The 13,574-nt window shown below is 40.2% G+C and overlaps 1 protein-coding gene across 1 annotated transcript in view; it reads right to left on the bottom strand.

Moving 5' to 3' along the window:
- pex7 (peroxisomal biogenesis factor 7) overlaps nt 1-13,367 on the bottom strand; it is a 78,053-nt gene extending 64,686 nt beyond the window's left edge. The window contains exons 1-4 of the mRNA XM_048597295.1: nt 13,244-13,367; nt 4,333-4,390; nt 3,813-3,963; nt 1,894-1,971 (exon numbers count right to left, since the gene is read on the bottom strand). Coding sequence (XP_048453252.1) covers nt 1,894-1,971; nt 3,813-3,963; nt 4,333-4,390; nt 13,244-13,367 — 411 coding nt within the window. The remainder of the gene's footprint in view (nt 1-1,893; nt 1,972-3,812; nt 3,964-4,332; nt 4,391-13,243) is intronic.
- Nucleotides 13,368-13,574: the final 207 nt, after the last annotated feature.

Below are 13,574 nucleotides of genomic sequence, written 5' to 3'. Positions count from 1 at the left end.
TCACTGTTTCAACTATTAGCATCGCATTCTGCAGGCCCCTAATACTGTTCAAAAAGACTTCTCTAGCTTGAGTCCAAAATAGCTTACATTTAACCGTGTAAGCCACTCAGTTGTCTGTATCTATCTATTCTGTTCCATAACTTCATAATTTTAAACAATGAAGCTCCATAAATAATGTCTATCACTCAGCTTTACTACACTATTTTTAAAAAAAGACAGAAGTCACACAACACTAGGTTATAACCCAACAGGTTTATTTGAAATCACAAGCTTTCAGAGCATCAGGTGAAGTGAAAGGGGAGGACACAGAACACAGAATTTATGGGCAAAGAGCTCAAGGGCAGAGAGATCAAAAGATCATACAAATGGTGTCAGTCGTGTGTTGAATAAGTCTCTGCAGGTGATCAGAAGTCTTAGACAGTCTGTGGAAAGTGTCAACAGCTCAATAAAGAGCAAAGGGATGACTATAATCCGATTAAATGAGGCAGAGAGACAATTACAAAAAGTTAAAACTATCCGTTATCATAGCGTCACATGGACAAGGAGAACCACGACTTCGACTGGGACAACACCAAGATCCTGGGACAGGCGAGGCAGAGACAAGCACAAGAATTCCTGGAAGCATGGCACTCCACGAAGCAGGCTATTAATAAACATATTGAACTCGACCCCATATACATTCCACTATGGAGGAAACCCGGAAGTGAGGCAATCCATCGCAACAGACCCCAGAGTTTAAAAGCCAGGCGGGAAAACACACCAACACTTCATCAGAGGCTGCTCTGAGGATATTACCAAGCACGGTAACGAAACGTCTGCGGAACAACAAACCAGCTCGGCGAGCCAACCAACCTCAACACCCACAACCCGAGCTACAAATCTACTCCAAAACCTTATAGCGTCACATGTGGGAAAACCACCCACCAAGTACACGGCAGATACTGATGTGACTCAGCCAATGTTGTCCACCTCATACGCTGCAGGCAAGAATGCCCCAAGGCATGGTACATTGGGGAGATCATGCAGAAGCTACAACAAATGAATGGGCACTGCGCAACAATCGCCAGACAGAATGTTCCCTCCCAGTTGAGGAACACTTCAGCAGTCAAGGACATTCAGCCTCCAATCTTCCGGTAAGATTCCTCCAAGGCAGACTTTAATTCTGCATTGTTGTGTATCTCGTCGAGCAGAAATTGATAACCAAGTTCCATACCCATGAAGATGGCCTCAACGTGATCTTAGGTTCATGTTGTGCTACGTGACCCCACCATACTGTTCCATATCTGTAAAATCTTCCTTACTGTCCTGTTTTGACACCACCACCTTGATAAATTGTTATGATCTCCCTACCTTAATTAGTTTGTACGGTTTTGGATCACTTATTACTTTGGTTGGTGTGCAACTCTTATACCTATCATGTTATACCAGTCATTTGGTTTGTCTCCAGCAACACGTTATTTTTAAGTTTTGTAATTATCTCTCTGCCTCATTTAATCGAATTATAGGTCATCTCTACACTTGTCATTCAGCTGTTGACACTTTATTCAAACTGTCCAACACTTTTGATCACCTGCAGAGACTTATCATTCGACACTCCACTCACATCATTTGTATGATCTTTTGATCTCTCTGCCCATAAATTGTGCGTGCTTCTCTCTCAGTTCATCTGATGAAGGGGCTATGCTCTGAAAGCTTGTGATTTCAAATAAACCTGTTAGGCTATAACCTGGTGTTGTGTGACTTCTGACTTTGTCCACCTCAGTCCACACCAGCACCTCCACATCATATAAAAAAAACACTTGATTATATTTCTAATTTTATGACGTTCAGAATAAGAGCCTATGCAAGCCTATTGTTTCTTCATTATTTAAATTGCAAAGAAAAGAAACTTACTACTTTTATTGTTTGATCCCACGAACCAGAAACAATCAGATGTTCTCCTCGTGTCTGGCTCCAATCAACACTGTAAACCTAGCATAGCAGAGGAAGAGAAAACTATCAGTAATTAATCAGACAATTTACCTGTGGATGGGTGGAAGTAGAACTTGGGAGGTTTATCTTCAAGATAGAGGAGAGGTGGCAGGGGAGTGGGGAAACAGGAGACAGGGCTTGGAAGTAGATTGGAATTGGGGGTGGTGATCAGGACCCAGGAGAGGGGTTGACATAAGACCACGATGGGGGTGTCAGGGAGGAAGTGGTGGGAGAACAGCAGGAGAGGTGGGAGATTTTCTGAGTGTCACTGTGCCAGGAGATGTTCTGACAGTCAAGAGGGTCACTTATTTAAAATACAAACCAAGTAGATCTCTTTTAGAAACTAACATTTGGCGATACCACTGTGACACAAGAATCCTTGCTTGAGCTGAGAGCATATCATTGACTACAGCTGAACAGGTTGAGAGAGAAGTTAATAAAGGACAAATCTCTGGTGGCCCAGTGGCAGTATCCCTGCCCCTGGACGAGGGACACCTGGGCTCAAATCCCGCCTGCTCCAGAGGTTGGTTAGAAAAATAGGTTAAAATAAAAAAAAGGGACAAATCCTATTGAACTGACTTGAGGTTTTTTTGATGAGGTAACATGGAGGACTGATGAGGGTAATGATGCACATGTGGTTTACATGGAGTTCCAATCGGCATTTGATAAACAGCTGTTCAATAAATGTTTGAGCAAAGTTAGACTTTATGGAATAAAAAAGGCATCCTAGATTTTGTAAGTGGGGGCACAGAATACAAAAGCAAAGAAATTATGTTAAACCTGTATGACATTAAGCCTCATTAGAGTATTGCATGCTGTTCTGGGTACCATATATTTGGAACGATGTGAAGGTATTAAAGAGGATGCAGAAAAGATCACCAGGAATCGTTGCAGAGATGAAGGACTTCAGGTGTACACTGGAGAAGCTGGAACTGTTTTCCTTGGTGAATGAAAGTTTGAGAGGAGATTTGATAGAGATATTCAAATCATGAAAGACCCGGACAGAAATCTTGGGAAAAACCATTCCCATTGGTCAAAGAATTGAGAACCAGAGGCCACAGATTTTAAACTTATTAGCAAAAGAATCAATGGCATCTGGAGGAAAAATATTTCTATGCAATGAGAGATCAAGATCTGGAATACACTAACTCAAAGAATGATGGAGACAGCATCCAAAAGGGAACTGGATCATTATCTGTAAAGGAAGAATGTTCAGCACTACTGTGAAAAGTTGAGGAAGTAGCATGAGTTAAATTGTTCACATATAAGATCATCATGGATACAACAGACAATGGCCTCTTTCTGTGCTGTAACCATTCAATGATTCTGAGTTAGTATTGTCTCTGTTTGTTCTTTATAAAATGCATTTACTTTTGTCTCTTTACTAAATCCCATTTAATCTGCTCTCGTTTGTTCCTTCTCTTGTTCTCAAACTCTATATATTTCATTTAAAATTCATTTAGCCAGCTCTTTTGACGTTGCCTACTGTTTTTATATCCTATTATTTGATTGGTTAGAAGATAAACAGTTTTGCAAAATGTCACCACAAGATCCCAGACAGTACATCATTATTAGATCACATTCAGCAATTTGCAGCTCATACATAATGCAAAGTCAATGCCGAACAGAAAAATCCAACTAACATCATTCATGGCCAATCCTGCCATTGAGGCAATATCTGATCCATTAAACTCTGACAAATAACATAAAATTTCTGAATAATAGGTTGAACTTTTGGCATTCTGAAATCTCTTCAAATCAATTAAATTCACCACGTTAAGGCTGTAATTCATTCAAACAGGGAATTCACTATTATAATTTTACTTGTAACTTTTGTTTACCTCTTGAGTGTGTTCTTTGAAGACTTGTAAGGGTCCAGTAGGGTTTGCAGTGTCCCAGATCTGCAGAGACCCATCTCCACTCCCAGAGACCAGGACATGCTCATTGTTCTCACTCCAAGTAACATCGAAAAGACTATCATTCCAGTCAAAACTAGACAGAATAAAAACTTATTTAAAATTAGTTTGCAAACCCATTTTCTAAAGTTACTGCATAATGTCCATCACATGCTGGTTAGGGAAGCTTTCCACTGCTCGAAATCTCAGGATTAAACTGCAGTTCTAATTAAGTAATCACTTTATTCATTTTTATGCCACTTGCCATATTTTTATTGTTGGCATCACAAATTTAGTATTAGAATTTATTTTTTTGAAAAAGAACAACACATGCACTAAGAAGTCAAATCACAATGCTCTGCACATCTATAAAACCCAACTTTACTCATTGTCTTTTTCTGCTAATGCTTCAAGACAATACATAATATTAGAGAAAACAAAAGGCTGCTTGTTCATTTTACAGTACCTCCTGAAAGGGATAATTCCTGCCTCTGTCTGTTCCAGCACCACTAACGTTCCACAGCCTGAAAAGTAGCACATACAAAATCTATCAAGCAATAAAAGTCAAGAAAATCTATTTTTAGCAGTTAATGAATAATAAATTCCAAAAGATATTTGTTACTCATACAGGCTCATCTGCTCTGTTACATTTCATTCACTCATCTCCATGTTCTTCTTTATTAGCAGTATAGCAGCAATTCACATACAATAAATTAATTACAAGGCCAGAATCACAGTGACCACATAATCACATAAATCTTGATAAAAGAAATACTTAAGTTCAAATTTGCAGGTATTATACACTTGCATTATACAGCAAATTTAGAGTTATTCCATGGTTCAAATCAGACATGCACATTTATAAAAGACTGCAGAATTTATTGCAATCTACCCAAGTTATCAGTATATTAGAGTCAAGTCCAGAGAACTCTCTAAATACAGCACTGAACTTTTTTTTTTGGCAGCTGCATACCACAACTTCAGCATCAAACTTGGAGAGATTCCTCTCACTTCAAAGTAGGATTTTTTGAAAGCTGCAACTTGGTTCCTTTCAGCTGCAGCACTCACCCACCTAAGGATGTAGCAATACTTGCTCAGCTATTCTCCCAGAATCTCCATCAAATGCATGCCACATAGATATCACCTGGAAAGAGATGAGCCTTCGCTATCAAAGTCACCAAGTTCAGAGAAAGGTGTATAGTAATGGGGTGGGAAGGATTTACCTTACTTAGTTAAACGAATTGGGTAGGATTGAACATTTAATCAAATTTCACCCATCTGAGTAGATTTGTTTTTTTGGCGCAAATACCCAAAATATCAGGCAGCCGTGCTTTATGACTTCAACTACCTAAAGTAAATTCTCTTTTTAGATTCCATTTTGCATGGATATTTTTCCTATATTTGTTACTCCAGGCTACTGTCTACTTCTTCCTTTCCAGATACCACCTGGCAGAATATCACATCAACTATTAGTATTCCCACTGAAGACTCTCAGCTCAGACATCTTTGTCAATACCACTGGAGACCTGAAGTGCTTATGCTTCAAATCAGCAGCTCAGCCAATCTAATGTATTCACATATAATCAAGGATGGTGTCGCAATCTCGCAGACCACTGCTCAAATTCTCCTTTATACAGTTATAGAGGCTTACAGCATGGAACATGCCCTTCAGCCCAACTCGTCCATGCCGACCAGATTTTCTAAACTGAACTATTCCCATTTGCCTGCGTTTGGCCCATATCCCTCTAAACCTTTCCTATCCATATACCTGTCCAAACGTCTTTTATTCAAAAGTTGAAACATATGAGATCTTCAAAGATCTGTTTGCTGACGAAGGAATTCCTGGAAAAATAATGGGCTTAATGATATTTTTAATCAACCACTTCATATTTGTTATAACGCATGTCAGAAGGGACTTGAACTTGGATCTTCGAGGGCCACTATCACTGCGCCACAAGTTCCTTACACTTGCTGTTTATACTTACATTATGCAGTTAACCTTTGACAACAGCTTCATATTTCAAAATAGAGCAGCTGACTGCTGAGAAAAGGGAGTACGGTTTGCCTTTCTCTGACAGTTCTGCATTACAAAAGAACTGTCAGAGTGGAAGTACAAATGTGCATTTCTGAAGGAACACTGAGTGGAATCTCCCGTCAGAAATGCAGAGCCCCCTTCTTCAAAAAAAACTGTATGAAATTGCAACTCTACAGAAAATATGGCCCAATAAGTGACAGAGAGTTTAAGGAATTCAGTGAACAGTATGGGTTCAATGTCAGCACATTACCTTTGGGTACCCGAGTTCAGAGAAAGACATGTCCAGATGATCAACAAAACTCTCACAAAATAACAAGGGATAAAGGAACACCCAAAACTTGCCTATTATCGTTCTGACCTATATCCATCATGGCTAACATGAAAGTCACCGAAAGAGCTGTTGACTGAAATAAAGAATGACACCTTTACGCTGCAAGATACTCTCTCCAGGTGAGCAGTAGGAATAAACACAACTCATAGATGCACAAGGGAGGCTGGTCAAAACCTCAACATGCATGCCTAACCCCAGCCTGAGTTGTTGACAGGACAAACTTTAAGTGTTCAAGATCCAATCACGAAAACTTGAACCCCTAGAAAACATTGTCAGTTAAGCCTAAACTCGAAGTCTATAAGTTGTTGAAACTGAAACTGGTCAGCAAATTAGAAGCAACAGACCCATAACCCACTTACACCTGAGCTGGGAAAGCGGAAAAGATCAACAATACAAGCAACAACCAGCAGCGGAACACCAACACTGTCGTCAGGTAGTGACACAACATCAACACCATCAAACACATTTGTTACAACACCAGAGCTAAAGCACATAACACCGGTTCAGAGAGCAGCAAGCGCCAAATCTATAAATTGGAAACATTATGTTCTAACAACCAAGCGATGCTGTGCACAATATTCCGAGTAAAGACATTAAGAGTTCACACGGCTGATTTATTTTTGTACTTAGTAGGGCTTAAGATCATCAAATTATATTGTGCACAAGCTTAGTGATGAAAAGTCTTTTGTCTCCATGTACCAATATTGTGATGTAGTTTTAAGAAAAGCTTTAAGTCATAGTCAGAAAGTTGGTCACAGTCCAGGTGTTCGAGGAGCTCCTATCAAACACAAGCCAATTGCAGAAAGGACACCAGGCTTGAAAAGTTATAAATTCATACAGCACAGACGCAGACGCTCCCATTCAACCCGACTAGACATCCTAAACTGGCTTGGTTCATTTGCTAGAATTTGGCCCAAATCCCTTTAAACCCTACCTATTCATATACCCATCCAGATGCCTTTTAAATGTTGTAAATGTACCTGCCTCTACCAATTCCTCTGGCAGCTCATTTCACATATGTACCACCCTCTGCATGAAAAAATTACCCCTCGGGTCCTTTTTAAATCCAATCCCCTCTCACCTTAATGCCCTCCAGCTTTGGGCTCTCCCACCCTAGGAGAAAGACCTTGGCTATTCATCCTATGCATGCCCCTCATAATTTTATAAACCTTCATAAGGTCACCCCTCACCCTCTGACACTCCAGGGGATAAAAGCCCAAACCTATTCCGCTTCTTCCCATAACTCAAACCATCCAGTCTCGGCAACGTCCTTGTAAATCTTTTCTGCACCCCCCCCTATAGAAGGATGACCGGAATTATATATAGTATTCCAAAAGTGGCCTCATCAATGTTCTGTACAGCTGCAACATGACCTCCCAACTCCTATACTCAATGCTCTGAGCAATGATAGTGCAGTTAGAAATGTATTTTTTCCATTGATTAAGGATTGTGAAAATTTTGTTAGAATTTATTTTAGTTTATGATGACACAAGCACACAAACTAGAGCCATCTGTTGTGGAAACTGTAAAATGCTAATAGAAATATGGGTGCATTACTAAGATTGCATTCATCACAGGACACAAAAGAACAGTACAGGGCAGAAACAGGCCCTTTGGTCCACCAAGACTGCATCAATACGTGATACCTTTCTAAACTAAAAAAACTTTTGCATCTGTGTGGCCCATATCCTTCTACTTCCTGCCTATATAAATATCTGTCAAGATACCTTTTAAATGTTGCTATATCTGCCTCTACCACTTCCTCTGGTAGTGCATTCAGGCACTTACCACCATCTATATACAAAAAAATTGCCTCTTACATCTCCTTTAAACTTACCCCCTTTTGCCTTAAACCAATGTCCCCTAGCAATTGACATTTCTACCCTGGGACAACAACTCTGAATATCTATTCAATCTGTGCCTCCTATAATTCTATAAATTTCTATCAAGTCGTCCCTTATCCATCAACATTCAGTGAAAACAAACCAAGTTTATCCAAGCTCTCCTCATACCTAATACCCTCCAAACTAGTCCTCATCCCAGAAACTCATTTCTGTACCCTCTCCAAAGCCTCCACATCCTTTTGATTGTGTGGTGACCAGAACCGTATATAATATTCCAAACATGACCTAACTAAAATTCTATACAGCTTGTAACATGACTTGCAAATTTTTATACTTGATGCCCCAACTGACGAAGGCAAGCATGCTATATGCCTTCTTGACTATCTTATCCACTTGTGTTGCCACCTTTAGGGAATTCTAGACTTGTATGCCAAGATCCCTCTGTATGTCAATGCTGCTAAGGATTCTACCATTTGCTGTATACTTTCCTCCTGCATTAGATCTTCCAAAATGCATCACCTCACATTTGTCTGGATTAAATTCCATCTGCTATTTCTCCACCCAAGTCTCAAGCCTGCTCCCCCAATCTTTGTGTCGTCTGTAAACCTACTAACCAGACCACCTACATCCTCCTCCAAATCATTTTTATATATTACAAACAAGAAGGTTCCCAGCACTGATCCCTATGACCACTGATCACAGATCTCCAGTTAGAAAAACACCCTTTCACTGCTACTCTCTTTCTTCTGTGACTAAGCCAGTTCTGTATCCATCTTGTCAGATCACCACAGATCCCATTTTACATCACCCTTTGTATCAGCCTACCACAAGGCCTTGTCAAAGGCCTTGCTGAAATCTATGTAGATAACATCTACTGCCCTGCCCTCAATCATCTTTGTCACTTTCTCAAAAAACTCAATCAAGCCTGTCAGACGTGACCTTTCCTGCGTAAAGCCATGCTGCCTATTGCAAATAAGTCCATATTTTTCTAAACGTAAGTAAATCTTATCCCTAAGAATCTTCTCCAATAATTTCCCTACCACTGATGTAAGGCTCACCGACCTATAATTTCCCTGAATACCCCTGTTACACTTCTTAAACAAAGGAACAACGTTGGCTATTCTCCAGTCCTCTGGGACCTCTCCTATGACTCAACAGGATACAAAGATTTCATACAAGGCCCCAGCAATATCTTCACCTGCCTCCCTCAGCATTCTGGGATTGATCCCCTCAGGTCCTGGAGACTTTTCTACTTTAATGCTTTTTAAAACACCCAACACCACTTCCTCCACCTCCATATTAACGTGCCCTAGAATATCAACATACCCGTCCTGAGACTCACCATCCATCCTGTTCTTCTCTTTTGTGAATACCGATGCAAAGTACTTATTGAGGACCTCACCCACTTTCTCTGGCTCCATGCATAAATTGTCTCTTTGTCCTTGAGTTGACCTACCCTTTCCGTAGCTACCCTCTTGCTCTTTACATGTATAAAACACCTTGGGAAATTTCCTTAATCTTGTTTACCAAAGACATTTCATGACCTCTTTTAGCCCTCCAAATTCCTTGTTTGAGTTCTTTCCCGCTATCTTTATATTCTTTGAGGGCGCTGTCTGTCTTCAGTTTCCTAAACCTTATGTATGCCTCCTTTTTATTTTTGACTAAGCTCTCAATTTATCTTGTCATCCAAGGTTCCTGAAACTTGCTGATCTTCTTAATTTTCACAGGATCATGCTGGCCTTGAACTCTAACCAACTGGTCTTTAAAAAATTCCCACGTGCCAGATGTGGATTTAATCTCAAACAGCTGCTCCCAGTGTACACTTCCCAAGTTCCTGCCTAATATTAGCGTAGTTAACCTTCCTTCAATTTAGTACTTTCACTCAAAGGCTACTCTTATCCTCATTCAAAAGCAAGTTAATCATGGTCACTGTTCCCGAAATGCTCCCCCACAGAAACTTCGAACGCCTGGATAGGCTCATTCCCCAATACCAAGTCTATTATGGCCCCTTCCCTAGTTGGACTATTATATCTTGTTTCAAAAGAAATCATCCAGGACACATCCTAACAAATTCTCCCCCATGCAACATGTGTGGTATGGAGAAGAACTTGCAGGCGGTGATAATATCATAAAACTTGGCCAGGTGACTTATGCTACACTGAACCTGCTGACAGAATTTTAACCCATCTGAAGCTGGCCAGGCCCTCCTTTATTTATATGCCTAGTGATTTACTGAAGTCATCAAGCCCCAAATACAATTTTGTTTTGGTAAGCTGATCAGGAAATGGCTTTTGGCTTTCTAATCAGAAGAAGATGGCTAAAGTGAAACTAGCAATGGAGGTTTAGAACTTTTTTTTAAAACTTGCCACGAGGTCAGTAATGCTGCTCTGTGTTCTGCTAGTAAACTAGTTCTTCACACCTGCCCTCCACAGGATCTTTCCAAATTCTCTTCCCTACAACTTGACCTCATTGCCAGTGATGGATCTTCTACATCAGCTGCCCATCCCTATCACTTCAAACCTAGAGTGAGACTTGAACCTGTAACTGAACCAAGGCTGAAACCTACTTAATGTTAGAAGCTGTCTTTAATAGATTTGGGTTTGAAATAAAGTCTACAGTATAGACAGTTAGAATATTTGTGTTCTTGAAATGTAGCGTCTTGGTATTATCAACTCAGCTATTTCACAAAAGTGTGAAGTCTCTGAAAAGTTATTTCAGGAGGTTGCATACATTCATGAAATCTTGCTTTGTCTCAAAGAACAAATAGTTCCATAGCTACTACATGTCTAAATTATCATTCTCTTTAGACATTTGTCACTCCATGTTTTCCATTAAATCAAGACTTCTGAAGTATTGTTTTTGTCGTGATTGTAACGAGGTCAGCCAGCTAGACTTCACAGAATAAGAGTACCCTGACTGGGGCTGTTAATCTGATCCAATCAGGGAGCGCTGGCTGACAGATAAAAACAGGAGTGTCAGAGAGATTCTGATACTGGGTACTGAATCTGACAAGGCTCTGCCAGAGTCAAGGACTTTCTACATGTAAATAAAGGGTAACTTGGTGATGGGATACTGGCCTTTGTGAAGTTATTTCAGATCTCCAACAAATTTATTTACAATTTTGCTCAGACAAATTTGTCAGGGGAGTCCAAATTAGGTACACACATTTGAGAGTCAGTATTTACGTAGGACATTGCCAAGGAATATCTTTTGGTCCAGGTTTGGGGTTGCCATAAGAATCCAGACATGACTAAAATAATTGTCACAGGTCAAGGATTGTACGCACTTACAGTTCAGACGGCTAACCTAACATCTGAAAAGACATTGTATGTCAAGAAACCAAGTTCAAATAAAATAAAATAAATAAATAAATGTGAAGTCATACATTTTAGAAGGAGTAATAGTAAAAAGGATTATTACTTAAATGGTAAAAAGTTGCAGCATGCTGCTATGCAGAGGGACCTGGGTGTCCTTGTGCATGAATCACAGAAGGTAGGTCTGCAGGTACAACAAGTAATTAGGAAGGCAAATGGAATTTTGTCCGTCATTGCTAAAGGGATTGAAATAAAAAGCAGAGAGGTTATGTTGCAGCTGTACAAGGTGCTGGTGAGGCCACACCTGGAGTACTGTGTGCAGTTTTGGTCTCCTTACTTGATAAAGGATGTATTGGCACTGGAGGGGGTGCAAAGGAGGTTCACTAGGTTGATTCCGGAGTTGAGGGGGTTGGCTTATGAGGAGAGACTGAGTAGATTGGGATTATATTCATTGGAATTGAGAAGATTGAGGGGGATCTTATAGAAACATATAAAATTATGAAGGGAATAGAGAAGATAGAAGTAGAGAGGATGTTTCCACTGGCAGGTGAAGCTAGGACAAGAGGGCATAGCCTCAAGATTAGAGGGAGCAGATTTAGGACTGAATTGAGAAGGAATTTCTTCACCCAGAGGGTTGTTAATCTATGGAATTCCTTGCCTAGTGAAGTAGTTGACGCTACTTCAGTGAACGTTTTTTAAGAAAAGGTAGATTTTTTTTGAACAATAAAGGAATTAAGAGAACGCGGGTAAGTGGATCTGAGTCCACGAAAAGATCAGCCATGATCTTATTGAATGGCGGAGCAGGCTCGAAGGGCCAGACGGCCTACTCCTGCTCCTAGTTCTTATGTTCTTATGTTCAAGGAATCAAAACAAAAGACCCTGGAAGACCTAGAATCAATGGAAAGATAAGACCAAAATGCACTGAACTTGTGTATCATACCACATTTCCGTTAGTGAAATGTTTAGTATTAATCTTTTTTATCCCAAAAATCATTAATTTGCATTCTGAATTAGTAAATGAGATTATTCTATAAAGATTTCCTTATTCTGGGGATTAGTGTAGAGTCCTAATTCCTAAAGAAACCATGCTACAACTCCTCAGGGGTTCAATTTATTTATTTATAAAAGGAGATCTTTAGGTTTGGAAACAAATAATAATTTGAATCACTATATACAAGCTTTTTTAAGAAAGGTCTTTATCATGCTATATTATTTCTAAAGAGCAGGAATTGCGCATATCCTCAGGTTACCACATTCACAGTCCTACATCAATCAATATGCCGGGTAACAATGTAAATTTATTAGTCTACTGGCTCCACGGAGAGCAACAAGAAATACCTCATTAAACTCCATCATCTGAGTAAACTGTGTTGACTTGTTGGAATCAGTAATTTAATAAAAGGAGTTCACAGCTATATTCCAGAAACGAAACCAGTTAGTCGTTTAATGCCTTTTTACTCCCAAACGTAACAAAACTGCGGATGCTGAAAATCTGAAACAAAAACAGAAAATGCTGGAAAAACTCAGCAGTTTCCCCAGCAACTTCTGTTTTTTGTTTCAATGTACTATTTTTATCATCTCTCGTAAATGGTGTTATGTAAACGTGCAAAATAATTGTCTTTGACAGTGCATTAATACTGAACATAGCTGGCCTGCCAAATTCCACTTACTTTTGAAGTGATAACCGATTCTTGATTTGAGAATGTCATGTTTATGTATGTTTTCTCAACTCTTAAAGCTAACTTACAATTCCACCTACTAAACTGCGTGATAGGTCACGGATGCATCTAGCATTTCCCCGATACCTAAAACACAAACGAGCTCGTTCTCCCGATCAGTGCCCGGCACAGTACCTGCTATTCCATAGTACTGAGAGGTAGCGCAGGCCAGTCTGGAGGGGAAATAAGGAGAGAGCTCTACGGCATAACCGTGTCGTGCAGGCACCCGGAAGGTTTTGACCAAGGCACTGTCCACCATTCTCACAATGTTAAAATGTCCAAAATTAGTCGTCAGCCACGGAGACTTTACTCCTTCTCTCCAGTGCCTTGATCTGCGGAAGAGGAGGAGTCTATACGCCCTGGACAGGAGGCCGCACGCTAAGCTTATCCGGAAATGTTGTTAAAGCCGAACCCCGGGACCCGCGAGCTCCAGCGGGGAATGGAACCCGGGGCCCGGAACTCGCGA

Source organism: Rhincodon typus, chromosome 5 (genome assembly GCF_021869965.1).
Source record: "Rhincodon typus isolate 14 chromosome 5, sRhiTyp1.1, whole genome shotgun sequence".
In the NCBI taxonomy this organism is placed as follows: domain Eukaryota; kingdom Metazoa; phylum Chordata; class Chondrichthyes; order Orectolobiformes; family Rhincodontidae; genus Rhincodon; species Rhincodon typus.
Note: the sequence above shows the minus strand (reverse complement) of the source record. Positions and strands in the feature narration are given on the sequence as shown.